At 42.2% G+C, this 26132-nt stretch overlaps 1 protein-coding gene across 5 annotated transcripts in view; it reads left to right on the plus strand.

Annotated features, from left to right (window-relative positions):
* LOC147030144 (limbic system-associated membrane protein-like) overlaps nucleotides 1-26132 on the plus strand; it is a 355488-nt gene that overhangs the window by 236417 nt on the left and 92939 nt on the right. For 2 of the 5 annotated variants that reach the window (XM_085873878.1, XM_085873879.1), the window contains exon 2: nucleotides 19932-20010. In XM_085873878.1, coding sequence (XP_085730004.1) covers nucleotides 19932-20010 — 79 coding nt within the window. Of the gene's footprint in view, nucleotides 1-19931; nucleotides 20011-26132 lie in introns of those variants that run through there. The other 3 variants (XM_085873875.1, XM_085873876.1, XM_085873877.1) reach the window with 3 other exon arrangements.

Below are 26132 nucleotides of genomic sequence, written 5' to 3' on the forward strand. Positions count from 1 at the left end.
TGTATGTAGTTGGAGGAAGGGGCCAGGGGGTGATAACTTGCCCAAGCGAATGTAAATTCACAGTTAATTATAGCACCGAATCCCTTCACGGAGTGATAACTTGCAGGAGATGTTAATTCAGATTTATTTATAGCTCCAAATCCCTCCGATTTTATTCAGATTCAAATTCTATAATCATGAGCTGATGATCTATGTTGGTAACTTGAAGTAAGCTGAAAAAAACCACGTGATGATTGTCATCCAAAACCTGTTCCAATTTCTGTCGCGACGTCCCTTGCTGCAGCACTGGTGAAAGACTGCATCACTAATGTTGAACAAATAGAATGCCTAACATATGTACGAAAACAGACATCTTCTACTTTCTTGATCAATAACATGAAGAGGTTCGATCACCTGCCTCACCATGACCTCTCCTGGACTGACACTTTATTAAATAATTTCATTTTTAACACATAAAACCTTCCCAGGCACACTCCGAGTACGCAACCAAATTTCAACTCACTCCGTCCAGCAGTTTAGGGGTGCAGACAAGTCAAACACAAAAACATACACACACAGACACACACCCACAAACAGACACACACCTACAAACAGACACACACCTACAAACAGACACACAGAGACACACACACACTTACAAACACACACACACACACACACACACACACACACATACACACAAACAAACACACACACAAACAGACACACACACATATACACACAGACATACACACACAAACACACACACACACATACACACAAACACACACACACACATACACACAAACATACACACACAGACACACACAAACAAACACATGCACACATACACACAAACACACACAGAGACACACATACACACACGCACATACACACACACATACACACAAACATACACACAAATACACACAAACAGACACACAAACAAACAAACACAGACACACACAGACATACACGCACACACAAAAACAGACACACACACACAAACAAACACACACACCCACACATGCACAAACATACACACACACAGACACACAAACATACACACACATACACACACATACACACAAATACACACAAACAGACACACACACAGACACACACACAAACACACACACTAACACATGCACAAACATACACACACAAACACACAAACATACACACACACACACACAAACATACACACACACAAACATACACACAAACAGACACACACAAACACACACACACACAGACACACACATTCACACACACACAAACACACACACCCACACATGCACAAACATACACACACAGACACACAAACATATACACAGACACACAAACATACACACAGTGTCTCTGTGTGTGTATGTTTGTGTGTCTGTGTGTGTGTTTGTGTGTGTCTGTTTGTGTGTATGTTTGTGTGTGTGTATGTTTGTGTGTGTATGTGTATGTATGTGTATGACACACACACACAGACACACACCCACACACACCCACACATGCACAAACATACACAGACACAAACACACACACACACACAAACACACACACCCACACATGCACAAACTTACACACACAGACACACAAACATACACACACACACACAGACACACACACATACACACACATACACTCAAACATACACACAAACATACACACACACAAACTGAGATACACACACACAAACAGAGATACACACACAAACAAATACACACACAAACATACACACACACAAACACACACACACAGACACACACACACACATGCACAAACATACACAGACACAAACACACACACACACACACACACACAAACATACACACAAATACACACAAACATACACAAACACAAACATACACAAACACAAACATACACACACACAAACATACACACACAGACACACACCCACACACACACACACACACATACACACACACAAACAAACACACAAACAGGCACACACACACACACAAACACACAGACACACACCCACAAACACACACACACACACATTCACAAACATACACACACACAAACAGAAACACACACACACAAACAGACACACACACAGACACACACACAAACACCCACACATGCACAAACATGCACACACACAGACACACAAACATACACACACAGAGACACACACACACATACACACATACACTCAAACATACACACAAACAAATCCAGACATGCACAGACATACACACACACACACACAAACAGACACACACAAACAAACACACACACATACACACAAACATACACACACAAACATACACACACAGAGACACACAAACACACAAACACACACACACACATACACACACATACACACAAACAGACACACACACAAACAAACACAGACACGCACAGACATACACACAAACAGACACACACATGCAAACAAACACACACACAAACACACACACCCACACATGCACAAACATACACACACACAGACACACAAACATACACACATATACACACACACATACACACAAATACACACAAACAGACACACACACACAAACAAGCACAGACACGCACAGACATACACACACACACACATACACACAGACAGACACAGACACACACACACACAAACACACACACACCCACACATGCACAAACATACACACACAGACACACAAACATACACCCACAAACATACACACAAACAGACACACACAAACACACACATACACACACACACACACACAAGCACACACATACACACAAACATACACACACAGACACGCACACACACACACAAACACAAACAGGCACACATACACACACAAACACACAGACACACACAAACACACAGACACACACCCACAAACACACACACCCACACATGCACAAACATACACACACAAACAGAAACACACAAGCACACACACACAAGCAGACACAAAGACAAGCAGACACACACAAACAGACACACACACAGATACACACACAAACACCCACACATGCACAAACATACCCACTCACAGACACACAGACAGACACACACACAGACACACACACAGACACACACATACACTCAAATATACACACAAACAAATACAGACACGCACACACACACACACACAAACAGACACACACAAACAAACACACACACATGCACCCAAACATACACACTCAAACATTCACACACAGACACACACAAGCAAACACACACATACAGGCAAACACACACAGAGACACACAAACAAACACACACATACACACAAATACACACAAACAGACACACACACAAACAAACACAGACACGCACAGACATACACACACATACACACAAACAGACACACACACGCAAACAAACACACACGCACACAGACACGCACACACACACACAAACACACACACATGCACAAACATACACACACAGACACACAAACATACACACATATACACACACACATACACACAAATACACACAAACAGACACACACACAAACAAGCACAGACACGCACAGACATACACACACACATACACACAAACAGACACACCCACACATGCACAAACATACACACACACAGACACACAAACATACACACACACAAACATACACACAAACAGACACACACAAACACACACACATATACACACACACAAACACACACACCCACACATGCACAAACATACACACACAGACACACAAACATACACACACACACAGACACACACACATACACACATACACTCAAACATACACACAAGCAAATACAGACACTCACAGACACACACACACACAAACACACACACACAGACACACACACACAGACACACACACACACACACACACACCCACACATGCACAAACATACACAGACACAAACACACACACACACACAAACATACACACAAATACACACAAACATACACAAACACAAACATACACAAACACAAACATACACACAAACAGACACACACACACACAAACAAACACACACACACACACAAACACACACACCCACACATGCACAAACATACACACACACAAGCACACACACACACACAAGCAGACACACAGACAAGCAGACACACACAAACAGACACACACACAAACAGACACACACACAAACAGAAACACAAACAGAAACACAAACAGAAACACACACACACACACATGAAAACAGAAACACACACACACATACAAACAGAAACACATGCAAACAGAAACACACACACATAAAAACAGAAACACACACATAAAAACAGAAACACACACACACATGAACAGAAACACACACACACACACACATACAAACAGAAACACACACAAACACACACACACACATACACACACACACACACATAGACACACGCACAAACAGACACTCATATAAACACACACACACGCACAAACAGATACATACTCACACACAGACAGATACACACACACACATACACACACACACACACAGACAGATACACACACATACACACACACACACAAATCAAATTTTATATGTATGATTCTTGCAATGTCCAACCCTATACTTCTCTGTTGTGTCTTGGTGTTTTCATTACCTATTCTCTCACCTGTTTTTGCTCATTCAAGCACCGCTCTCATTTTTCTTGCAAATTATTGTTTGACAATCTCCCTCGTTTTCATGGGTTTTGCATCCAGACCTTATTTTCATGCAAATCCTTCTTGACCCTGGATACCTGTGTAATTACAAAATCTAATAAAGTAAACATGGGTGAAATAGGACATGATATATGTTTTGCTGATGGAAAGTATAGATGTGATCAACACTGGCCTTATTTGATAGACCAGTGTGAACAATGCCACTGCCATGATTGTTATTTTAAATTAAATTGTTTACACTGAATTTGTTGTACTTATTACAATGCCATGCTTGTTCGTACAGCTGACAGTAGGATCAGCAGCACATAATCGGATGCCACTGTATCCCTGCATCAGATACGGCAGGTCTGCAGAAATAATATTTCTTAATTTGTGTATTTATTATTGATGGTCATGAAACACAAATTGAAGTGGAATAATATATCATCTTGTTTTGTATGCAGCACAACGCTGTGGGGGTAGCGGACCTCATTGGCTTCTGGTACGGCTATGCCGCTGATGCAATACCCTCTGCTAGTTTGGGCAGGAATGCGTAATTTGTTCATGGTGCCGGTGATAGCTCGCCTACTCTTCACGGACACCTTGGAATCCCTAATGTCCACCAATTAATGTTTTTGAAGCCCATTTTGGGAAGCCCTTTTTAATGCCCATCGGAAGGACAGTGCGCGCACACACTGATGAATCACTCGCCTGTGAAACTCCAGGATGACAATTTATAGATGGGTCGGGATTCAAACTCAACCTAGACCATTTAGAGGCGACTATGTGTACCACTAGGCTCTCCTGCCAGCCCGGAAAATATTGTAACGGTGATGCGGGAGAACATGGTCAAATCTCCCACCCGAATGGTCAGCAATTCAGCGACGGCTAGTCCTAATTGTAGCGGTGTCCACTTGAAAAGCCAAAATATCTTTACTTCGGTTTCTGACGGATCTCCAATGAGCCTGTCGCCTTCAGTGCATTCTCCATTTCAAAAGGAAGGGGGCCGAGCGAAGACCCTTGACGAACCACCACATTTGTTTCCTCTTAGATGAGGTTTTGGCACCAATTTCCAACAGTCGTGGCTTTATTTGGGCCATGGTTATATGCCCCAATTCGGTGCCGCACACCACACCAACACTCCAATGAGGGAACAAAACAGGTTTAACGAGAATGATTTCATCCGGATCCGTCAACGACGTTTTGAGATATCATGCTATATATCGTTTTAGTCCTATCTCTCAATGACGATCAGCAAAAAAAATTATTGGATCTGGATCCGGATTCGGATATTCACAAAAATTGAATCAATTCTTCGTGGTCACACACCCCAACCTGTCCACCAAGTTTCATCCGAATCCGTGCACAGCTCGTTAGAGCGCATACTTCCACCACATAATGCCTGATCCATGACGACATATTGGGCCCAAAACATTTTTGAAATATCATGGTATACAGAACTATATCGTTTTTGGCCCGATCTTTCAAAGGTGAAGAATCGCTTTAAAAATTAAATAATTCTCGTATCCAGATCCGGATCCTCATCTTCACCAAAATCAAATCAGTTCGTCCTTGTCACACACCCAACCTGTCCACAAAATTTATATCCAGATCCATCCACAACATTTTAAGATATACTGCACACAAACAAACAAACAAACAGACAAACAGAAATTTGTGAAGACATAACCTCCTTCACCTTCGGTGGCGGAGGTAATAACACATGACAGATCACACATGGAAAACGATTTAGAGGATTCGGGTAGAGTGATGGTGGTGGGAGGGATTTAGACACATTACAAAAGGGCAGGAAATACTTTTTGGTTTTATGCTCGGAATGCTTGCACAGTGTCCTTCCATTTAACACACAAACAAAACACTTATTCGAGACATTTCTAAATGAAATAACTATTCTACCTTACCCTCGTCAGCCTCCCATGGCTGTCCACCCAACCATATATAACATGCATAAACAGAATAACATATAACAGGGATACAAAAATTAACAATAAAGTGCAATAGGAGATGGTTAAACGTTGACATGAACTTTTGTCATTTTCTAAATTTTATTTGTGGAGTATGTAACAAAAACAAGAGTTCAACCCTAAAATTTTGTGCCAGAATATTAATTACCCTAACAGCAATTTTTATAGGATACAACATTGACGTCAGCCAACACGTTCAGGGTAAAACGATGGTGACGGCCAGCAACTGTCGTGAGTGTCGTGGAATGGACGCGTGTACTCAAAGTTCCTTTTCGAGAAGGAGAACGTCAGTTCACATGAAAATCACAGAAGATTGTCTCAACAATTTGGTAATGCTTGTCTTTCACGTAGCTGTGTCTAAATGGTGAGATGAATTTCAAAATGACTGAATTGGTGAACAACCTTGAGCATTCAAAAATTCAACCAATTACAGTCAATCACATAAACCTTGAACACATTGTACAACTAACCTTGGATAATTGCCAGATTACTGAACATGTAATTGTTAATTAATTTTTTGTGGGGGGGGGGGGGGGGTTAAAAACAAAGTCGAGGCTCGTGGAGGAGCTAGAACATAGAAGTGATCAAAGAGGTGGGCTTAGGGAGGGTTAATGTGGGTCAAAAAGATCATGGTTTTTGATGGGGGATGATCTGAGATGGTGGTGAACAGCTGTCTTGGAGTTCTGGAGGGAAGAAAGATTGAGATTGAAGAGGATGTGAAAGCTGGTTCCACAGATGGGGAAAAAGGAGGAGCGAATGAGTGGAAGTGAGTGGTGATTCTAGATTTTGGGAGCTTCACCATGTGTGCCCTGTAGAAACCTGGGGGGTGGGGGGGCAGAGCACAAAAAGGGCAGAGGGATGCAAGACCAGAAAGGAGGCAGTATATGACAGAGAGACCACCGCCCTGTCTGCATTGCAAAAGTGATGGGCCCAGAGACTCCGCTTCATCGTGGGAGTTTCCAATGATCTTGAAGGCCTTGGTGCCCATGGCACCAAGCTGAGCAAGGTGTGACGCAGGGGCCTAGTCCAGAGGGGAGAGCAGTACTCCATCAAACTGCAAATGTTAATATTGGAATTTTGGAAATGCATTGATTGTCAGTTGAAATCCAATTAGGTTAGTGCGAAGTGGGTACCCAAGGAACCTCACTCTCCCAAACCTGAAAGTACCTGAGTACTGTAGTGGAGATTGGTTGGGAAGTTATAAATCATCCCCATATAGTCCAGGCATATCGACTTGGGATTTTCATCTTTGTAGACCATTCAAAAACATGTGGGTGAGATGATACTTTCAAATGATGAAGATGTCAAAGCACGTATCCTGAAATGGCGGTGTACCAGTCCCAAAGATATATATATATATATATATATATATATATATATATATATATATATATATATATATATATATATATATATATATATATATATATACATATATATATATATATATATATATATATATATATATATATATATATGCATATGGCATCAAAGCGGTCAACCACACCACTTTGAGATGACATCTCGTCGTTACCGAATGTATATTGTACCGAAATTCAATTCATGGTTACTTGTTTTCAAGAAGCGCAACTGTGCCATTGATGCTGTGCTCTGATAGGGTAGATATTTTGACTTGGCCACGGTTCTTCCAGTGGCAAAAACCCACTTTTTGCAAAAGACACTGTGGGACTCTTTCATCCCCACCAACAAATGCTAGCAGATGGGACACCCAGCTTAACATATACATCTGAGTGATGGCACATAGCACAATACCCCTGCCTGCAAAGCACCACTCCGACACACCGAAGCACCACTCCACTCCGACAGCAGGTCGGTAAGTGCACCCAGTCTAGACAGCTTAATGGCGAGTGCTCTCTTCCTCTGTGCCATCCCATCAGACAATGTGAATACCTTGAGGAATAGTTGAGGCTTCATCAACCAAACCTCCTCCTACTCATTCATTATAACGAATAGACAGGTCTGAAATGATGGCTTTTACTTGTGTTTACCAATGATGTAAAGAGCTGTTTGTGTGTTTTTTTTTGTGAATCGCATCCAGATGGAGCTATATGTTAATGTCACAAATGTTCTTGGGGCCCTTGTTTCTTAAATAAATAAACTACACTCGTCACCGGTGGTTACATTTAGATTGTTTGAAGATCAATTGTGAGTTTTCCCATTTCATCCAATGCTTTGCTTTGTCATGCACGATATCTGCCTTATTCATCAATGGCTTCAGTGCTTAAAACACTTGCCATTCACTCAATGTTCATTCATGGTGTTGCAGGTTAATTGTTTCATAGTTCCTTTTTAGTTATCGGTTTTCCGCAGTGGATAGGTTTGGGAATCCAAATGACCTGAGACTTACAGTATGCTCAGTAAATATAATTATGGGGTTTGTTTTTTTTAATCCACTTGTTAATATCATGGCTAAGATCATTGGAGTTGTTTCTATTCAAATGTTGGTCCCCTTCCTCTGGAAGCTTTAATTTGTTCCTGCTAAACAAACATAACATACATCCTTTTCTTTTTGTGTTTTCAAACCTTTGGGTGATGTGGAATATCATGTGTATACGTTTTCATGAGAACTTTGGCCTTTTGGAATTTCAGGCCTTGAGTGAGCCAAACCAACAGGTTTATATCATGAATCGGACTGAAGACCGTGGAGTTGTCCAGCAGTGATGCAAGAGGTTGTGAGTTCAGATTTGATGTAATTACATGACGATTTATGCTCTGGGTAGATTGATCGGGTTGGGGGTTGCAGGTTGTGGATGTGATGTAGGTGTTATGGGCCTATTGGTCTCATCCTGGGTCGAGTTTTCCATGTATTTCCTTGATTTACATTCAAACTAAGCTGGTCGTTCAAAAGGGCACCAATGAAACTGATAACTACATGGTCCTTGTGAAAGCTTGAGTTTTTCGTTGTTTGGTCTGGTGTCAGTTTTTCCACCATGTGGTTGTCATGACTTTTCGGTGTGGGTATAATTGTGGTTAATTGGAGAAAGTATGGGTTTCTGTAAACTTAGTCAATTCAAATATGCTTTGAATTGTGGCATCGCTATGATAGGCCCAATGTCCTTTTGCTAGGTTTATTTATATCACATTGCATCATTTGATAATCTCACTTGTGATGTATTTTTCTTATCTGATGCATTGTGCAGTGCTCGACTTCTGTGTCCTGGAATATACAGTGCTGTTCTTCTTTGTTCGTATGCAGCACAAAGCTGCGGGTTAGCATCATTGGATGAGTGCTACGACTGATGCGGTGCCCTTTGCTGGTTCGAGCAGGGATTTTAAATTTGTTCAAGATGCTGGCAATAGCTCGCCTACTCTTCGCAAAGGACACCATGGGATCTTTAATGTTGGGAGATGGGATCACCGTTTAACGTCCATCCGAGGGATGGGCACAAACATTGATGACATTAACCTGCCTGTGAAATACCGGAATGACAGTTTATAGCTGGGTCAGGATTCAAACCTAGGCTATACATTTGAAACTTTGCATGCATACTCAGAAAACTCCAAGGAAGTGATTAAGTAAAAATGTTTGGGTTCATTAAAACACCCCTTTTGAAGATGATTAACGGCCTTGTTTAATTTCATCCTTCATCAGAGGCGACCCTCAGCCATCTCGCTCTCTCGGGTCATAAAGTATTTCCTGGGTAACCTGGCTGGGGTCTGAAGCCGCCATGTTTTTTGGCCTGTTCAACCATGCCTTGACTTGTAACCACAACGATTTCTGAAAGGATAAAGTTGTTTTTTTTTCTTCACTTTCCTCACTCATGGTATCGAATGCCTGTTCACCATAGCTAAAAGTCGCTGTATACATCACTCTTGTAGGTACAATCGTTTTCAAGTGAGGAGTTTGGAGTGATTTCATGCGTCACGTGATATGATTTTCCACGATCTACTCTCACGGACTAATTAAAGCAAATAATCGAAATGTGATTTTGGTTTTGAGCATCGGATATCGTGCGGAATAAATAAGTATCAATCTGGAGCGAAATCTGATAATTTAAAAAATAACGAGTCAAATAATGAAGCTGATATGCCTATTTACTTTAAGCAAGCAAGGCTATGTTCCCTCCTTCTCCATATTTACACAATAAAATGTGACATTTCCAAAGTGTTAAACTTATATTTTTCCACTGTTTGGAGAATTAAATTTGGTGAAGAAAGTATTTTGGAATGTGCCAAAATTAACCAGCTTCATTGAGCTATATGATTTAATGCATTCAATGCTTGACCTCCTGCCCTGTCCCCCAGAGGGACTGCTTTTCTATAGCATCTGCCATATCTGTGTCCATATTTTCGGAGGATTCACGAGGTGCTCCACGGGGAATCAAAGCAAATCTGGTGAAAAACGTACATTTTAAAATATTATGTTTTCGCGAGCCATGGACGGATGGACCACGTGCCACATGCACAGATGAGCAGGCGACGTTGCGGATTATCTGCAATGTTTATTTCATGGGCGATTAAACTTTGCAATATCTCCAGGGTTGTTCTATTTTAAACAGCAACTCTTTTGTGGATAAAGTCATTATTTGAACGAATTTGTTTGATTTCTTTAACTGCTGTGGGTGAGGTGAAGACCAGCTTAAAAGTTAAAGGGATCCTATATGATATGCAGCCACAGCCTGGCCAGCTGTCCCTTATCAACCATTTAATTGGAGTGCTCAAGCCACTTGCTGAGCACCCGACAGTCAATAGTGGTACTACGCTACATCATTCTGAGCAAGTCGTTCACACACTGGACGCTTTTGCCATGTCATGTCATCCTGAATGAGTGGTTCGTGCTCCGTCATCCTCAGTGAGTGGTTCGTGCTCCGTTATTCTGATCGAGTGGTTGTGAAATAACACCCAATTTCTGAGCCCTTTGCTGGATTTACGTGTTTTCTAAATTACTGAGCCAAAATTTTTTTTCTACCCGTCACACACAGCTGTTTATTAAGATTAACGTTTGTTAATATATCTCTATATAAATGCAATGTTGTTTTTCGGTGGAAGGTACTGAAGGGTTTTAGGTTGTACAAAGTATGCACTGTCGTCGGTAATCACACTGACTCCAATCTGCCGATTCCCAAAAAATTGCGAATATCAGCCAAGTGTGTGTGTGTGTGTGTGTGTGTGTGTGTGTGTGTGTGTGTGTGTGTGTGTGTGTGTGTGTGTGTGTGTGTGTGTGTGTGTGTGTGTGTGTGTGTTTTCATAAAGCAAAACATATTCGCTCTGCTAACTCCCCTACCTCCACATGTCTCTGTGTCTCTGTGTCTCTGTCTCTGTGTCTCTGTCTCTGTCTCTCTCTCTCTCTCTGTCTCTCTGTGTATATCCAGATGGTGGTTATATCTGGACGGTGTTTATCTCCAGACGCGTTCGGCAGGAGTTTTCTCTGGACGTGTCTGGACAACCTGGCTCCGGATGTGTCTGGCGGTGTTTGTCTCTGGGCGGTATTTATCATATGACCAGGAGAAAATGGATTTCGGACATTATTTTGTTTCTGTCTTCACTGTCGTATGTGGAATCATTTTGATGAGTTGAGAATTACGTTAATGAGAGATGAGAATTACGTTAATCGTAATTAACGCTCCACCTCATGTCTGCCTTCCCTTCCTCTCACCTCACTCCTTTCCCTTCCCCCACCCCTCACTTTTTCTACCTCCTTGCTCCCCCTCCCTCCTCGCTCCCCTCCCTCCCCTCTCTCTCCCCCCCTCCTCAGTATTCCTGTCAGCTAAGCAATGGGTGGTGTTTACGAGTAATAAATAATTTGATCACATCAGTAAATTAACGAGAGGGGGAGCACTCGGTAGAGTGCAAAACCTCCGCCGCCAATACTGCTGGGTCACTTAAGTGAACCTAATATCCTATTCATTGTCGGCCAAAACGGATCAGACTCTACTGAACCACGATTGAATAAACTAAACCAGATCGACGCGCATATAGAAATGCCAAAGAAATTAAATTGAAATTTTTTTGAAAAAAAAGTTGCAAAATTTCTTTTTTTTTCTCTAACAATTTTTTTTTTGGGGGGGGGGGGTTGGAAATCACTTAAAACATGTAGAAATTCAGAAAAAAAAATTCAAATACTTTTCAAATAAAATCGAAATTTTTTTGAAAAAAAGTTGCAAAATTTTGTTTTTTTTTTCTCTAACAAATTTTTTTTGGGGGTTGGAAATCACTTAAAACATGTAGAAATGCAAAAACAAAAATTCAAATATTTTTTCAAAATAGCCACCAAAAAATAGCCGCCAAGGCCAAAATCTAATGGCATGATCCTTGGACCATACCTAATCCCCCCACCAAGTTTCGTCGAAATCCGTCCAGGAGTTTTTCCGTAATACTGTTCACAAACAAACAAACAAACAAGCAGTCATAGACTGGTACTTACGAAATCGTCAACTTGACCTCTGACCTTGTCTAATAAAAGCTGTCTCTAGAGAAGGTAGCAACGCAAACCAGAAGTTTCTATGATGATTCTGTACCAAACCATCAAAAATCGTAACGTCGACCGAAGCAAAAATATCCATTTCTCCACGCAATTATTTTATATTATTTTATCAAAGTCACAAAACCGAAATATTCGGCCATCCACCAACAATCTTTACATAATCCGACGGCTTATCGAGTCAGGCATGTGACGATAACCTTTATTGGGATAAAAACTGACTTTTAAACACTATCTTTATCGAAAACACCGTCAGCGTGCACGGAAAACCTTAACGTGACTCAACGACGCGTCTGCTCGAGCACATTGCATCACGTGACGACCCATGACGTGTCGAGTGAAATATTTTTTTATACAATCTGAAAACGTCTCCAAAACATCCGATTTTTACCAGAATTTCGACAACCGAGTTTTAAGCGTCCTAAGCGATCGCAAAAACTGAAGACAAAATTAAAATTGAAGTTAAAACAAACTCGTAACGTCGAGCGAAGCAAAAATACTCCCTTTCTCCACATTAATTTATGGAATTATGTTTGACCTCACTGTGACCTTGACCTTTGACCGATTTTGACCAAAATCTAATCAGCGCTAGCCATCACCCTCCCGAATCACGTGGTGTAATTTGACATTGGTAGCTTCTTTCGTTCTTGAGTTATCTGTACCAAACCATCAAAAATCGAATGTTTGACCTCACTGTGATCTTGACCTTTGACCGATTTTAACCAAAATCTTATCAGTTCAAGCCATCACCCTCTTGAATCACATGGTGTAATTTGACATTGGTAGCTTCTTCTGTTCTCGAGTTATCATGCCTACAAACAAACACACAAACAAACAGAATCCGGAAGTCATCAATATACTTTCGAAATCTTGAGATTTCGTAAGTAACAAACAAACAAACAGACAGAGGTGAAAACAGTAACCTCCGTCCATCTTCGATGGCAGAGGTTAATCATTTGATTCCTTGCAAAAACGGATAGAGTTAAACAAATACATGGCCGAAAATTATGCAGCATGGTGAGGTGTGAAGGAATGTATCGTTTGTCTTTTTTTCAATGATCTAAGGCCAAGGATGAGCTTGTGTACAACACGACATTCAGGACAAGTACATAGGTCAATGGGTTTTCACATGCATTACTAGTACAGGGACATGGGACATGGGCAGACTATGGATAAGTCAACACAGTATAAAGACATTATAACCCTGTTTGCAGCATCATGAGTGAAGTGCTCAGATGGGAACACTAAACAGAATTATTTTTGTTGACTTGCAATGCACGAGGGAATGTCTCTGGAACAGGAGTTCCCAAGGGTTCATTTGATGAAATGGAGAAATTTTGACATTTGTTTTCTATCAGCAAGTGATTCAAATGGGAAATTATATTTAATTTATGGAAATATAGAACTTTGATCTTGAAGATGATTTTTTTTTTTAAGTCTTCTTGGAAAGTTTGCAAAGTTTCCCACACAGAATCGTCAAAGGTTCAAACAGTCTATTTTTTCAAAGCTTTGTATGGCAATCCCTGAGGAGTCATTACCATTTAATAGGAAAAAAGTACGTCATGAACTTCTTTTGCAAAACACACTCAAGGTGGTGTAATGGTTAGAGCATCTGCTCTAAGAGTGGGAGGTTGGTGGTTAAAATCCTGGCTGAGCCCAGTGAAAGATTTACAAAATGGTGCAAGAGGGTCCTTTCAGAGAGGTCGTAAGAGTGTGAGATTTATCAGGATTGAAACACATATCATGAGTGTTTGACCATCTTGTGATTTTGTGTTTTTTTCCAAGTCTGAAGAGAGGGAAGATGCTGCAGCCTGTCTGAAGGATGAGGGATGTCACAGCAGAGGGTGAAGTCATCAGCAAATAGATAAAGGGGATTTTTGTAACACTCGTGCAGGCTTTGATGGGCCGAATGACTTCCTCCTGTGTTGAAGCTCCTTGTTAGGAATGTCTACTTTTTAAAGGAATCCAGGAGTGAATGGTGGAGAGAACAGACCACAAAGTAGGAAAACGTTATTGCATCACTCTGGTCGGGCAAATATACTCATTTTGGTGAAATGACACACTCAAAGTGTCTTTTCATGAAAACACTAACTTTTATGGAGTTTTTTTTTCTTGATGAAAACAAACTTTTTGCAGCTGAGACCTGGCAGGATAGCCGAGAGGTCGACACACTCACTTTTGAGCTGTCTTTCCTGGTTTTGAATCTCGACCCAGCAATAAACTGTCACCCTAATGTTTCACAGGCAGGGTGAGGGAGGCATTACTGTGTGTGCCATCCCTCTGCCTGCAGTGGTGGATGTTAAAGATCCCGTTCTGTGTTTCTTGAACAGTCGGGGAGTTCTCACCATTCCTGCCACCTTCAGCTGAATGTCAGACCTGGCCATAGTTCCCCGACCAACCCCACAATAACTTGTGAATTGTTGGGGGGGGGGTAGGAGTAGTAGTAGTATATATTGTAAGGCTGGATCAGTCCATGGCTGGCTAAATATAAAATCAAGAAAATTTAATTGACAAGATTATTCAGTTAGTAGATTTTAATTATACCATGCATCGTATGTTAAATAATACATGTTTATATTTGTACAAGTCATCCCGAAGAAAATATTTAATTATTGGCCCTTTTTGAGTTATTTTTACCTGCCTCATGTGACACATGGCTGAAAGTGACACAGGGGCTTGTCTGGAATATTAAATATGTCTGCACAGCTCCATGATTACATTACTCAGTAAAGTATACATTTTGCTTGCCTGAGAACCTACCGGCATTTACCCGCTTCGATAAAAGCAATTTGCGAAGCAGAACTTCACCAAGTCTTTCTGTAGTTGCTGGAAATAGCACCAGATTGAAATGAAGACTCTATCGTTTGGAGTACTCTCCAGTTTATGTTGTCACAAACTTTGGATCCTCATTATTATCGCAAAGACAGCCTGAGAAACAGGAAGCGGCAACATGGTGACAGCTAAGGTGAGTATGGTGGATGATTGAGAGCTTTAACCTAATGTTGAAAGCCTGGTGTTGGCTTAGTGGTTAAGGGTGGTGGGCTTGGGATATTATAGTTCTGAGTTCGAGCCCCGTCGGCCGCTGCATTAATACCAGGTGGGGTTAACTCAGCCTGTCATCCTTTGGTGAAATGAGTACCAGTGAACTGGTAATAGGGGCATTGAATCTGTGGTGCCCCCATACTCAGTAGCAGTGGTGATGCACCGTTGTTCATAGCCAGTTGAAAACATGAAATCATGCCACCACAATAAGTAGAAGTATACAAAAAAAAATAAAGAAACCTAATGTTTCCCCAAAAAACTTTCACAACAAGCAAATCCAGCTTAATGAAGGATTAATATAGGGGAAATACCCCTTGGTGTTCACCTGGTAGTGGCTGGATAAGATAATCAGGGAACCACTGGTAGGCATGGATGACCTACATAATATGTAATGGAGAAGAAAGTAAATACTGATGGATTTTTTTTAAATATCATGAACAAACTTTGGTACATTACAGGTGATAAAGGTTGTGGTCAAATTTCATAGAAATTGTGTGTGTGTGGTTTCAGAGAAGAAAGCAAATACATATTTTGGGGGGCAACCCCCACGTAGAATCCCTTAGACCCCAATTTTTTATGTCGTGAATAAACTTTAGTACATCATGGGTGACGAAGGCAGTGGTCAAGTTTCATCAGAATTGTGTGTGTAGTTTCTGAGAAAAAAGCAAATACCTCTTTTGAGGGCCAACCCTCTGTAGGCACCCTTAGACCCCGAATTTTTTCATGGCATAAACAAACTTCGGTACATCAAGGATCATTGAGGTTGTGGTCAAGTTTCTTCCAAATTGCATGTGTAGTTTCTGAGAAGAAAGCAAATATCTATTTTGGGGGACAACCCCCATAGACCCCCTTAAGGCCCGATTAATTTTTTTTTAATGCCATGAACAAAATTTGGTACATACACAGTTATGAACGTTGTCGTAAAGTTTCAACGAAATTCTATATGTAGTTTCAGAGAAGAAGTTGAAAGTATTTGCGGACGGACGGACGACGCGTCATCTCATGAGCTCCCTGGAACTAAGTTCCAGGTGACCTAAATAGGTACCACCAAATTATAGCAACTACAACTTACTTTTCCAGCTACAAATTATTACAGTAAACCCTCACTTAACGTTGTAGTTATTTCATTCTTGAAAGGTGCGACTTCAACTGAAACGACTTCAAGCGAATCCAATTCACCCATAATAATTAATCTAAATTGTGCGGGTGGGGGTTAGGTTCCTGGGAAAAAATTTTATCGGACAAAAGACATTAGTTACATCGACAGTAAAAGCTATAAATAATTTTAAACAAACAATTGAATATCATCATCTCCAGTTGCATCAGATCTTCATTGGTTAGCTCTTCTTCGTGTGATTGCAGAAGGTGTGTAACGTCGTCTTCTTCAACCTCATCAACACATGCTTTATTGGCCAAGCTGAGGATAACTTTCTTCGTAGTGGGTACAACATCTTTAAATCCTTTCAACTCATTAACACATTCAGGCCACAACTTCCTCCACACACCATTCATGCACACCTGGGTGACTTCAGCCCAGAACCCACCGATATTATCGTTGCATTTGAGGATGTGTCCATCAGTTTAACTTATGAAAAGTGGCAGTCACTCAGGTGGATCACTACTTGTCAAACACCCAAGATTGGAGAGGGTGACACAACCACCGATGTTATCGATGCACAACTCGGTGTATGTAAGGCCTGTACTGTACATACTCGGTGTGGGCTTATAGTTATACACCAGTACTTATGGTAAGGTTTATACTGTAGCTTCATTAAAATGAGGAACACCATAAATTTGGAACTAAATTAGAGGCCAAACGACTTTCTTACGGAACGGTGAACGACTTTAAACAAGTATGTTCTCTCATAGATTAGCGACTTTAGTAATGAAACAATGTTAACCGGGACGGTGTTAAAGGCCCTGCCACACCTTGACGTTTTAGCCAGCGTATGGCAAGGTATCGAAATGTATGTAAAACGCTGGCGTACGCTGAACTATTGATGTTTTTTTCCAATTTTGGACGTATGCATAACGTATTAGTAACGTACACAGAACGTTTCGATAACATATAGATAACTTATATCAACGAATGCTGAGCGTGTTGTCGGCGTTCACAACCTATGCCCAACGAGAGTCTAACTTATGCATAGAGCGGCAACGCATCACCGATGATCACGTGGCGTAGCCTATTAAAAGGCTGCAGCTCGACGATTCAAATCATAACCGCACTAGACGTCGAAGTGTCAAGCCGCTGTCACACCTTGACGTTTTAGCCAGCGTATGCCGACGTATGAAAAATTTGCTGAATACGCTGGCACACGTCAAATACGTTATGGGTAAGTTTTGTATACATTAAGAGCACGCTGAAGCACGCTGGCATACGTCGTAGTACGCCGAGTACGTCGACAAATTTTCAGCATGTTGAAAATTTCTCGACGTACTCGGCGTATGACAGACGTTCCGCATACGCTGGCCATAAGTTGTAGGCACGTTACGCGATCGTTGACACACGTCGACACACGTTACTTGTAAGTTACTCATAAGTCGAAACACGTCGAGGTAATGGTTAGCGTCAGTGTTCCAGACTCCCTGGTTTTTTTTGTTTGTTTGTTTATTTGTTTTTCTTCAGTATGATGGTGATGTTGACACTTCGATTTCTAGTGCGGTTATGATTTAAATCGTTGAGCGGCAGCCTTTTAATTATATTCTATTATAACTGCACTAGAAATCGAAGTGTCAACATCACCATCATACTGAAGAAAAAAAAAACAAACAAAAAAACCACCACGGAGTCTGGAACGCTGACGCGAAACATTACCTCGACGTGTTTCGACTTATGAGTAACTTACAAGTAACGTGTGTCAACGATCGCGTAACGTGCCTACAACTTATGGCCAGCGTATGCGGAACGTGTGAGTCATGTGCTGGCATGCGTCGAAAAATTTTGAGCATGTTAAAATTTGTCGACGAGCTCGGTGTACTACGACGTATGCCAGCGTGCTCTTAACGTATACAAAACTTACCCATACGTATTCGACGTGTGCTGGCGTTTTAGACAAATTTTTCATACGTCGGCATACGCTGGCTAAAACCCTGTCAAGGTGTGACAGGGCCTTAAGCGAGGATTTACTGTATTTTCACATTTGAACCACATCCTTGTGGAAAGGAGAAAAAGAAACCGGTTTACCAGCGATATCGGTTCTCAGCCTCCATTGTTAACCTTGGTGTGGAATTGTTGCATGAAACATCACCCGACGCTTCATCCTGATTCTTGGTTGTTTTTTTATTGGGGAATATTTTTCTGGTTGACTGTGCTGTTGTACATATTTACAATGGAAGAACCCCACCTCATTTATTTCATATCGGATACCGCAGCCGTTGAATGAAACAAACAGCAAACTGCCATCATCGACATTGATATTCTCACAACTTCACACCGTATATGGTGAGAATATCAAACATTTACAAAGCTGATATGCATTGCAGATGTGCATGAAGTAATGTGAAATGATTTGTGAAACATTATTGAAAGAGTAAGCTTTATTGGGGTGAAGTGTAATGAGGTTTAAGTGAATCATGACCGTTTTCAAGATTTAATGAGGTTACGAGGACATCCACATATTTCCTTTGCAAAATGGTGGAAATTTCAGCACTTCTTCCCCCTTTCTCTTTCCTTCTGCATTCTACCCTCCTTCCCCTTTCAAAACCACTCCAAGCTTCTTCCCTTTTCCTCTTCATTGCTCTTTTCTTCCTTTTCGTCCCCTTCCTTTTCTCAACCTTTTTCCACCCACAAACCTTCCGTGGCGTTTATAATATGATGTATTTGGCCCCTACTAGATGTCCCTGCCTGACTGACGTCCCACACCGCTACACTTGTGCCTTCCACAGGTTTCCCGACGCAGACTCACAGCCTACCTCGAGCCATGGACAACATCACAGTCAGAGAGGGAAGCACAGCCACACTGCGGTAACACACACACAAATATGCAAATGCTTGCCAAATTTACCCGTAGGTTAACCATGAACTCACACTTGCATATCCTTTAAGCTCGATTAGTGACTGCTTCTCATTCTGAATTGGGCAAGCATGGTGGAAGGGTGCCACAGTGAAAATTTACAAGAGATGGACCGCATGTACATTGTTAGCATCAAGCCTTTGGCGTTGGCCTGGCACTCACCCAAAATCAGCTGTCGCCTCTTTGTGGATTCTGCCACCTAACAATCGGAAGCACTGGTACATGTTGGGTTTGGTGCTGCTGCTAAACTGTGGGAAGGCTGCCATCAGAATGGGAGACTGCCTGTGATAAAGGTGGCAACGTATGCTCACAGGGCTAGGAGTAATACTTCTAAGGCACATCAGCTATTCGCACGGTTGTGCTGAAATGAGAACCAGTCGGTCAGCCCTGCTTTAGCTATCAGGCAAAAAAAAAATCATCAAAAGTAATTCCCAGAATACAGTGCGCTTGCTGTCTGCTGTAATGGTTTTCTACTTCTTTACAATTATTTTTCCTTCTTATGTTTTGAGTCTTTCCACTGTTTGTTTTCAATCCCTTGTAGTTCCTTATTTCATTGCATTTAAGCAATTATTTGTCTCAGCCATCTCCTCATTTGATGTTGTTGTTTTTTTGTTTTTTTTAATTGTTAACCTTGACCATTCCTAAAAAGATGGGAGAGGCTATTGTTATGGTCTGTGTCTGAATCCACACGCAGATCTGTGTTAACAATGATCGTCTATTCCCAAATTCACTGTAATCTTTATTCCCTGGCAAGCATTTGCCATCATGAAATGCTGTCTTTGTACGGTGTCTCCAGACTTTATAAAAACAAGCGCGAGGAGGTATTGTAATCAGCTTCATCTGTCTATCTGTCTGTCTGTCCATCCATCACGCTCTCTCTCTCTCTCTCTCCCTCTCTCTCCCTCTCTCTCTCTCTCTCTCTCTCTCTCTCTCTCTCTCTCTCTCTCTCTCTCTCTCTCTCTGATGTACCATGCCGGTACTCTCCGCTGAGTGTTGGTGCTGCCGGAGCAGCTTCCTCGGCAGCGGTTAGGCTAGGTAGTTTGCCATGACCTTACCAGCAGGAGTTAGGGCAGGAATTTTAAATTTGTTAATGGTGCCGGCGAATACTTGCCTACTCTTCATGAAGGACACTGTGGGTCTTTAACGTCCACCAACTAATGCCGGCAGATGGGACGCACGTTTTAACAGCACACGTATTGATGAATCGCCCTGCCTGTGAAATACCGGGATGATAGTTTGTAGCGGGCTTCGGGATTTAAACCCAGGTTAGACAGCTTAGAGGTGAGTGTGCATACCTGCCGGCCATCCCACCGGCCCTGTCCATCACGCTATGTCCTCCTCAACAGTTGTGCTGATCATCAAACTTGATGGTTATTGTCACCACATGGCAAGAAAGTGCAAGAGCAGTATCATTTTGGTCCCACCCCCCTGAAGCCCTTGGGTGGGGTCAAAAGGTCAAATACCAAAAATGTAATTATCGGAACATTGAAGAAAAAAAATGTATTGAAACGTTGTGTATGTACTCGACACCGACAGATGCATGACACGTACTAGAACAGCACGCAGTAGAGCACATACCTCTGCCAGGCTGAATAGTTGACCTTTTCGATCCCCCTGATAGGTCAGATCTGCATCTGGACCTGAAACGAAATCGAATCGGCTTGTTTTTGTCACACACCCAACTCATCCACCAAATTTCCTCCGTACCCGTCCCTAACTTTTTGAGATGATCTGCTTACGTATCGTTTTATCCCTCTCACTCAATGAAGAATCACTAAAAAAAAAATTCTCATATCCGGAACCGGATCTTCACCAAAATCGAATCAATTCTTCCTTGTCACACACCCAACCTGTCCATCAAGTTTTGTCCAAAGCCGTTCACAACTTTTTGAGATTTCCTGCTCACAAAGACAAACAGGCAAACACATAGTTGTCGGAAACATAACCTCCGTCCACGTTTGGTGGCAGAGATAATATCGATTTTGTTTTTTTTTTTTGCATTTCGGCCCCCGGTTCGTACCCCAGGGGTGGGGACTCCCAGAGGTCAAAACAGAAGATTTTGTTTTTTAATCAAAAATTTGAAATTGGGTCATTCCTGGTGGAACTTTTTGTCATCTTTCAACATCGCTTTCGGTGGGAAGCTTTGGGAATTGAGATGGCGCTCCATCGACTTCGCTCGAGTTCCTTTTTGCAATTAACTTGTTAGTAACTTTCATCAAAGGTGTGCATTCTAATGAAAGGAGAGCTTTGATCCAAGACACTCATTGCTGCCACCCCTTTCATTCTTTTTAAGTAAAGGCAAAGATGTATTCCATATAAAGTTTAATTGTTTTCAACGAAAGTGTCATGCAGTTCCCCTGCGATGACTCAAACAAGACCTTCGTCACGTGATGTCGAGAGACGGAGTGGAGAGATATGTCAACGTGAAGAGAAAGACAAAGCAAAGCAGTGGGATGTGCAGTCACATCAATCGGCGGCGGCGAGGGAAGGAAGGAGGGGGTGGACAGACGAGAGAGTTATGAAGGGAATTGATTTGGGGCTGTGAAGGTGTGCTGAAGTGGGTTGGGAATTGTAATGTCAGCGTTTTGTGTCGCTAATTTATTCTAATGAAGTGTAATTCACATCTCCTGGGAATCCTCTGTGCCTTCCTCTGCTTTGCCCTTTCCCTCTTTGTATGAAATAAATAAGGACTCGGAGAAATAGTTTTTTTTTTTTTGCCAGCCAATTCAAATCCCGAAACGTAAACGAAACTCAAATTTCAAAAAACTGGGAATTACTCGATGTGATCGTGATGTCATTTGTCATCATCTATCTATAATTCCAGCAATGTGTGTGTGTGTGTGTGTGTGTGTGTGTGTGTGTGTGTGTGTGTGTGTGTGTGTGTGTGTGTGTGTGTGTGTGTGTGTGTGTGTGTGTGTGTGTGTGTGTGTGTGTGTGTGTGCGTGTGACCGCTGTTTCTCGACAACCACTGGTCCGATCTAATTGAAACTTGCCAGGTATATTGCTGGGGACCTGTGGATGTGCCTATTCAAGGTTTTATATTAATCGGACAAGTGGTTCCCAAGTTATGGCCATTTATTTACCAAACCAATGACAGGACACGGTTTTATGACGTCACAATTGACGTCACAATTCTTCTTCTTCGTTTGATATGACGTCACAATTGATTCTGGGGACCTGAGATGTGCCTTTTCAAGGTCTTTTCAAGGTACGGGCATGCACGTACGGGCATGCACTAGTACAGTATGCATCTTACATGAACAGAAATGTCATGAAGCACTAATCACGACTTGATTCTTCCACTGTCGATGTCTCCAATTTGTCTTCAGGTCCATTACTTGTACTAGCAGACCGGTGCCATGCAGTGTTCCTCTGAACAAGATCGTCCTACGGGTGATCTTGTTCCAAGCATGCAACATGTTCTTCTGACACATACAGTACCTTTTATTTAGGTGGTGTATAGGCAACTGACAGCTCTGTAGAGGCAAAACAAAATAACCCGGGTTACGTGCATGAAGCAAAACCATACCTACTGCTTATAATTCAAAACCCCTCACGACAATGGAAAACGTGGGAACAGGATCACTGAACTGTAAATGATGGAGACTTGTAATACCCTCTCCCACCTGGAGGCAGCGCTACATGATACACATTTACATAGAGAATTTGCATCCCTGCTCCCTCCCTCCTCTCCCCCCCCCCCAAGACGAACGGCAAATATAAAAACACCCTTGTGCACTAATTGGGGTCTTGCTGATCCTTTGTAGCAAGTCTGGATGCAATCGGCCTGGAACTGTAGGAGTTGTAGCGCGACAAACACACAAACACCGGTCCGTGGATTATAGTGAGGATAAGGGAAGAAAGAGGGAAGTGATTGTGAATTTAACGTTACATCTTTATTTACTTTTAATATTGTTCTCAACAAATGTGGACAGGAATAATGCAGGCATGATAGGCCAGATGGCCTTCTCATTGGCCAAAGTTCCCTGTGTAACGTTGTTAAGAACAGGACGGAATGGAGAGGGGATGACAGAGTTGTGGGTGAGGGTACATGTGGTTGGAAGAGGGAGACTGACACATTGGGAAGAGCGGGGTGGGCTTGAGGACTTGGGGGTTGGGAGGGGTGAGTAATTGGGGTTTGGGGCAGTTGAGGACTTGAAGAAGAAAAGGGGAGAGGATGACAGAGTCGGGTTGAGGGAGGAGGGGCAGAGAGGGGACAGAGTTGGGATTGAGGAGTTTAAGGATTTGGAGGAGGAGGGGGTGGGGGGGGTTGAGGATCTTGAGTTGAGAGGGAGTTTGGAGATTTCAAGAAAGTGGGAGGGGAGCACAGAGTTTGGGTTTGGTGATTGGGGGGGGGGGGAAGCCGAGAGAGGACAGAGTTCTGAGGGGGTCGAAGATTTGCGACTGTGTGTGTGTGTGTGTGTGTGTGTGTGTGTGTGTGTGTGTGTGTGTGTGTGTGTGTGTGTGTGTGTGTGTGTGTGAGGTTGGGGTGGCGGGGGGAGGTGGTGTTGGGAACCTGAAGTCACATTTTACATTATGCAGAATTTCCATGGGTGTCAGATAGTCTTTTGGATTCTCTCGGGATTTTGGGTACCCATTGTCTTTTAGGTCCTTGGGGTCTTTTGGATCCCCTGGGTCTTTTGGGTATTTTTGGTCTTTGGGGTCCTCTGGGTCTTTTGATGTTTTGGTTCCTCAGTATCTTTAGGATCTTTTTGGTATTTGGGGGTATTTTTAGGCCTTCGGGGGTATTTTGGTTCCTTGGGTTATTTTTGGTCTTTGAGGTATTTCAGGTCTTTAAGGGTCTTTGGGGTCTCTTGCTACTTTGGGGTATTTTGGATCTTTAAGGGTCTTCTGGGTTTTCAGGGACTTTTCGTTCTTTTGGCTCTTTGGATCTTTTCGGTCTTTGGGGCACTCTGGGTCTTTGGATGCCAGGCTAAATAATCAGACATGGGTCTTTTGGTTATTTTTGGTCCTTGGGGTCGTTTGGGTCCTCCTGGTACTTTAGGTTAAGTATTTCAGGTAACAGTTGTGGGTGACATCAGGTTAGCTGTCCAACCAATGGGTGAAGAGCGGATATACATACATACATACATAATCACATACACTTGCTCCATTATACATAGATTACGTCCACAAATATGTCAGACATTTTAACCCAGAACCCTCCACAGCCCCTCCCTTGTGCTTGCATGATAAATAGATGGCTCCTGAATTTTCAGGTCATACTTAACTGTGAAACATTTATATCACTGATGTTACACAGCCAATCAGAGACTCCCGATGGCACATCCTCTCTGCCTCCACACCAATGATTGCGACATTTACAAAGTTGCATTTGTTGCTGAATTTGAAACATATATGACATTTCAATATTTAATTCAGAATAATTAATCCAATCATACTGCGGTAAATTGTTTCCACCACACAACCTTATGTGCAGACATATATCACTTAACAGATAATACAACCTCAATTCATCCGTAGCTCGATGGAGGACTGCTCTCCACTTTGGGCTAGCTCCCATGCCTCACATCTTGCACAGAAAGACGCCATTGAAACAAAGGCCTTCAATATCATTAGAATCTTTCACAATGATGCTGAGTCTATGGGCCGATCACTTCGCCTTCACCGACAGGTCGGTGGCCTCTCTGTCTTCTTCCGCATAATTACTGAACTTGCACCCTCTGCCCTCTCGGTGCTTCCCAGGTATCTGCTGGATGCATGCGGTCCACCAGCAACCCCCTCCTAGTGAAACTGCCTCAATCCAGAATCACTGCTCAGCTCCATCATTTATTCTTCTTTTTTTCCCATCTATGGAACCACCTTACACATCCTCTTCAATCTCGTTCTTCCCTCCAGGTCTTCAAGACAGCTCTTCACCACCATCTCGTCACCCCCCATCCAAAATCATGAGCTTTTCCACACCTATTAAACCACCCCCCCCACTCTCCCAAAATTTTGCTTATGTATCCAAATTGTCCACCCTTTGCCTTTTCCCTTCCCCCTCATCGTTACCTGCATCCCTTGTTTGTCTGTCTCCGTCTACCTTCTCCCTCCACCCTGCTGTTGGTGT

Source organism: Eptatretus burgeri, chromosome 3, assembly GCF_056783735.1.
Source record: "Eptatretus burgeri isolate ZD-2024b chromosome 3, Ebu_testis_v1, whole genome shotgun sequence".
Classification (NCBI taxonomy): Eukaryota; Metazoa; Chordata; class Myxini; order Myxiniformes; family Myxinidae; genus Eptatretus; species Eptatretus burgeri.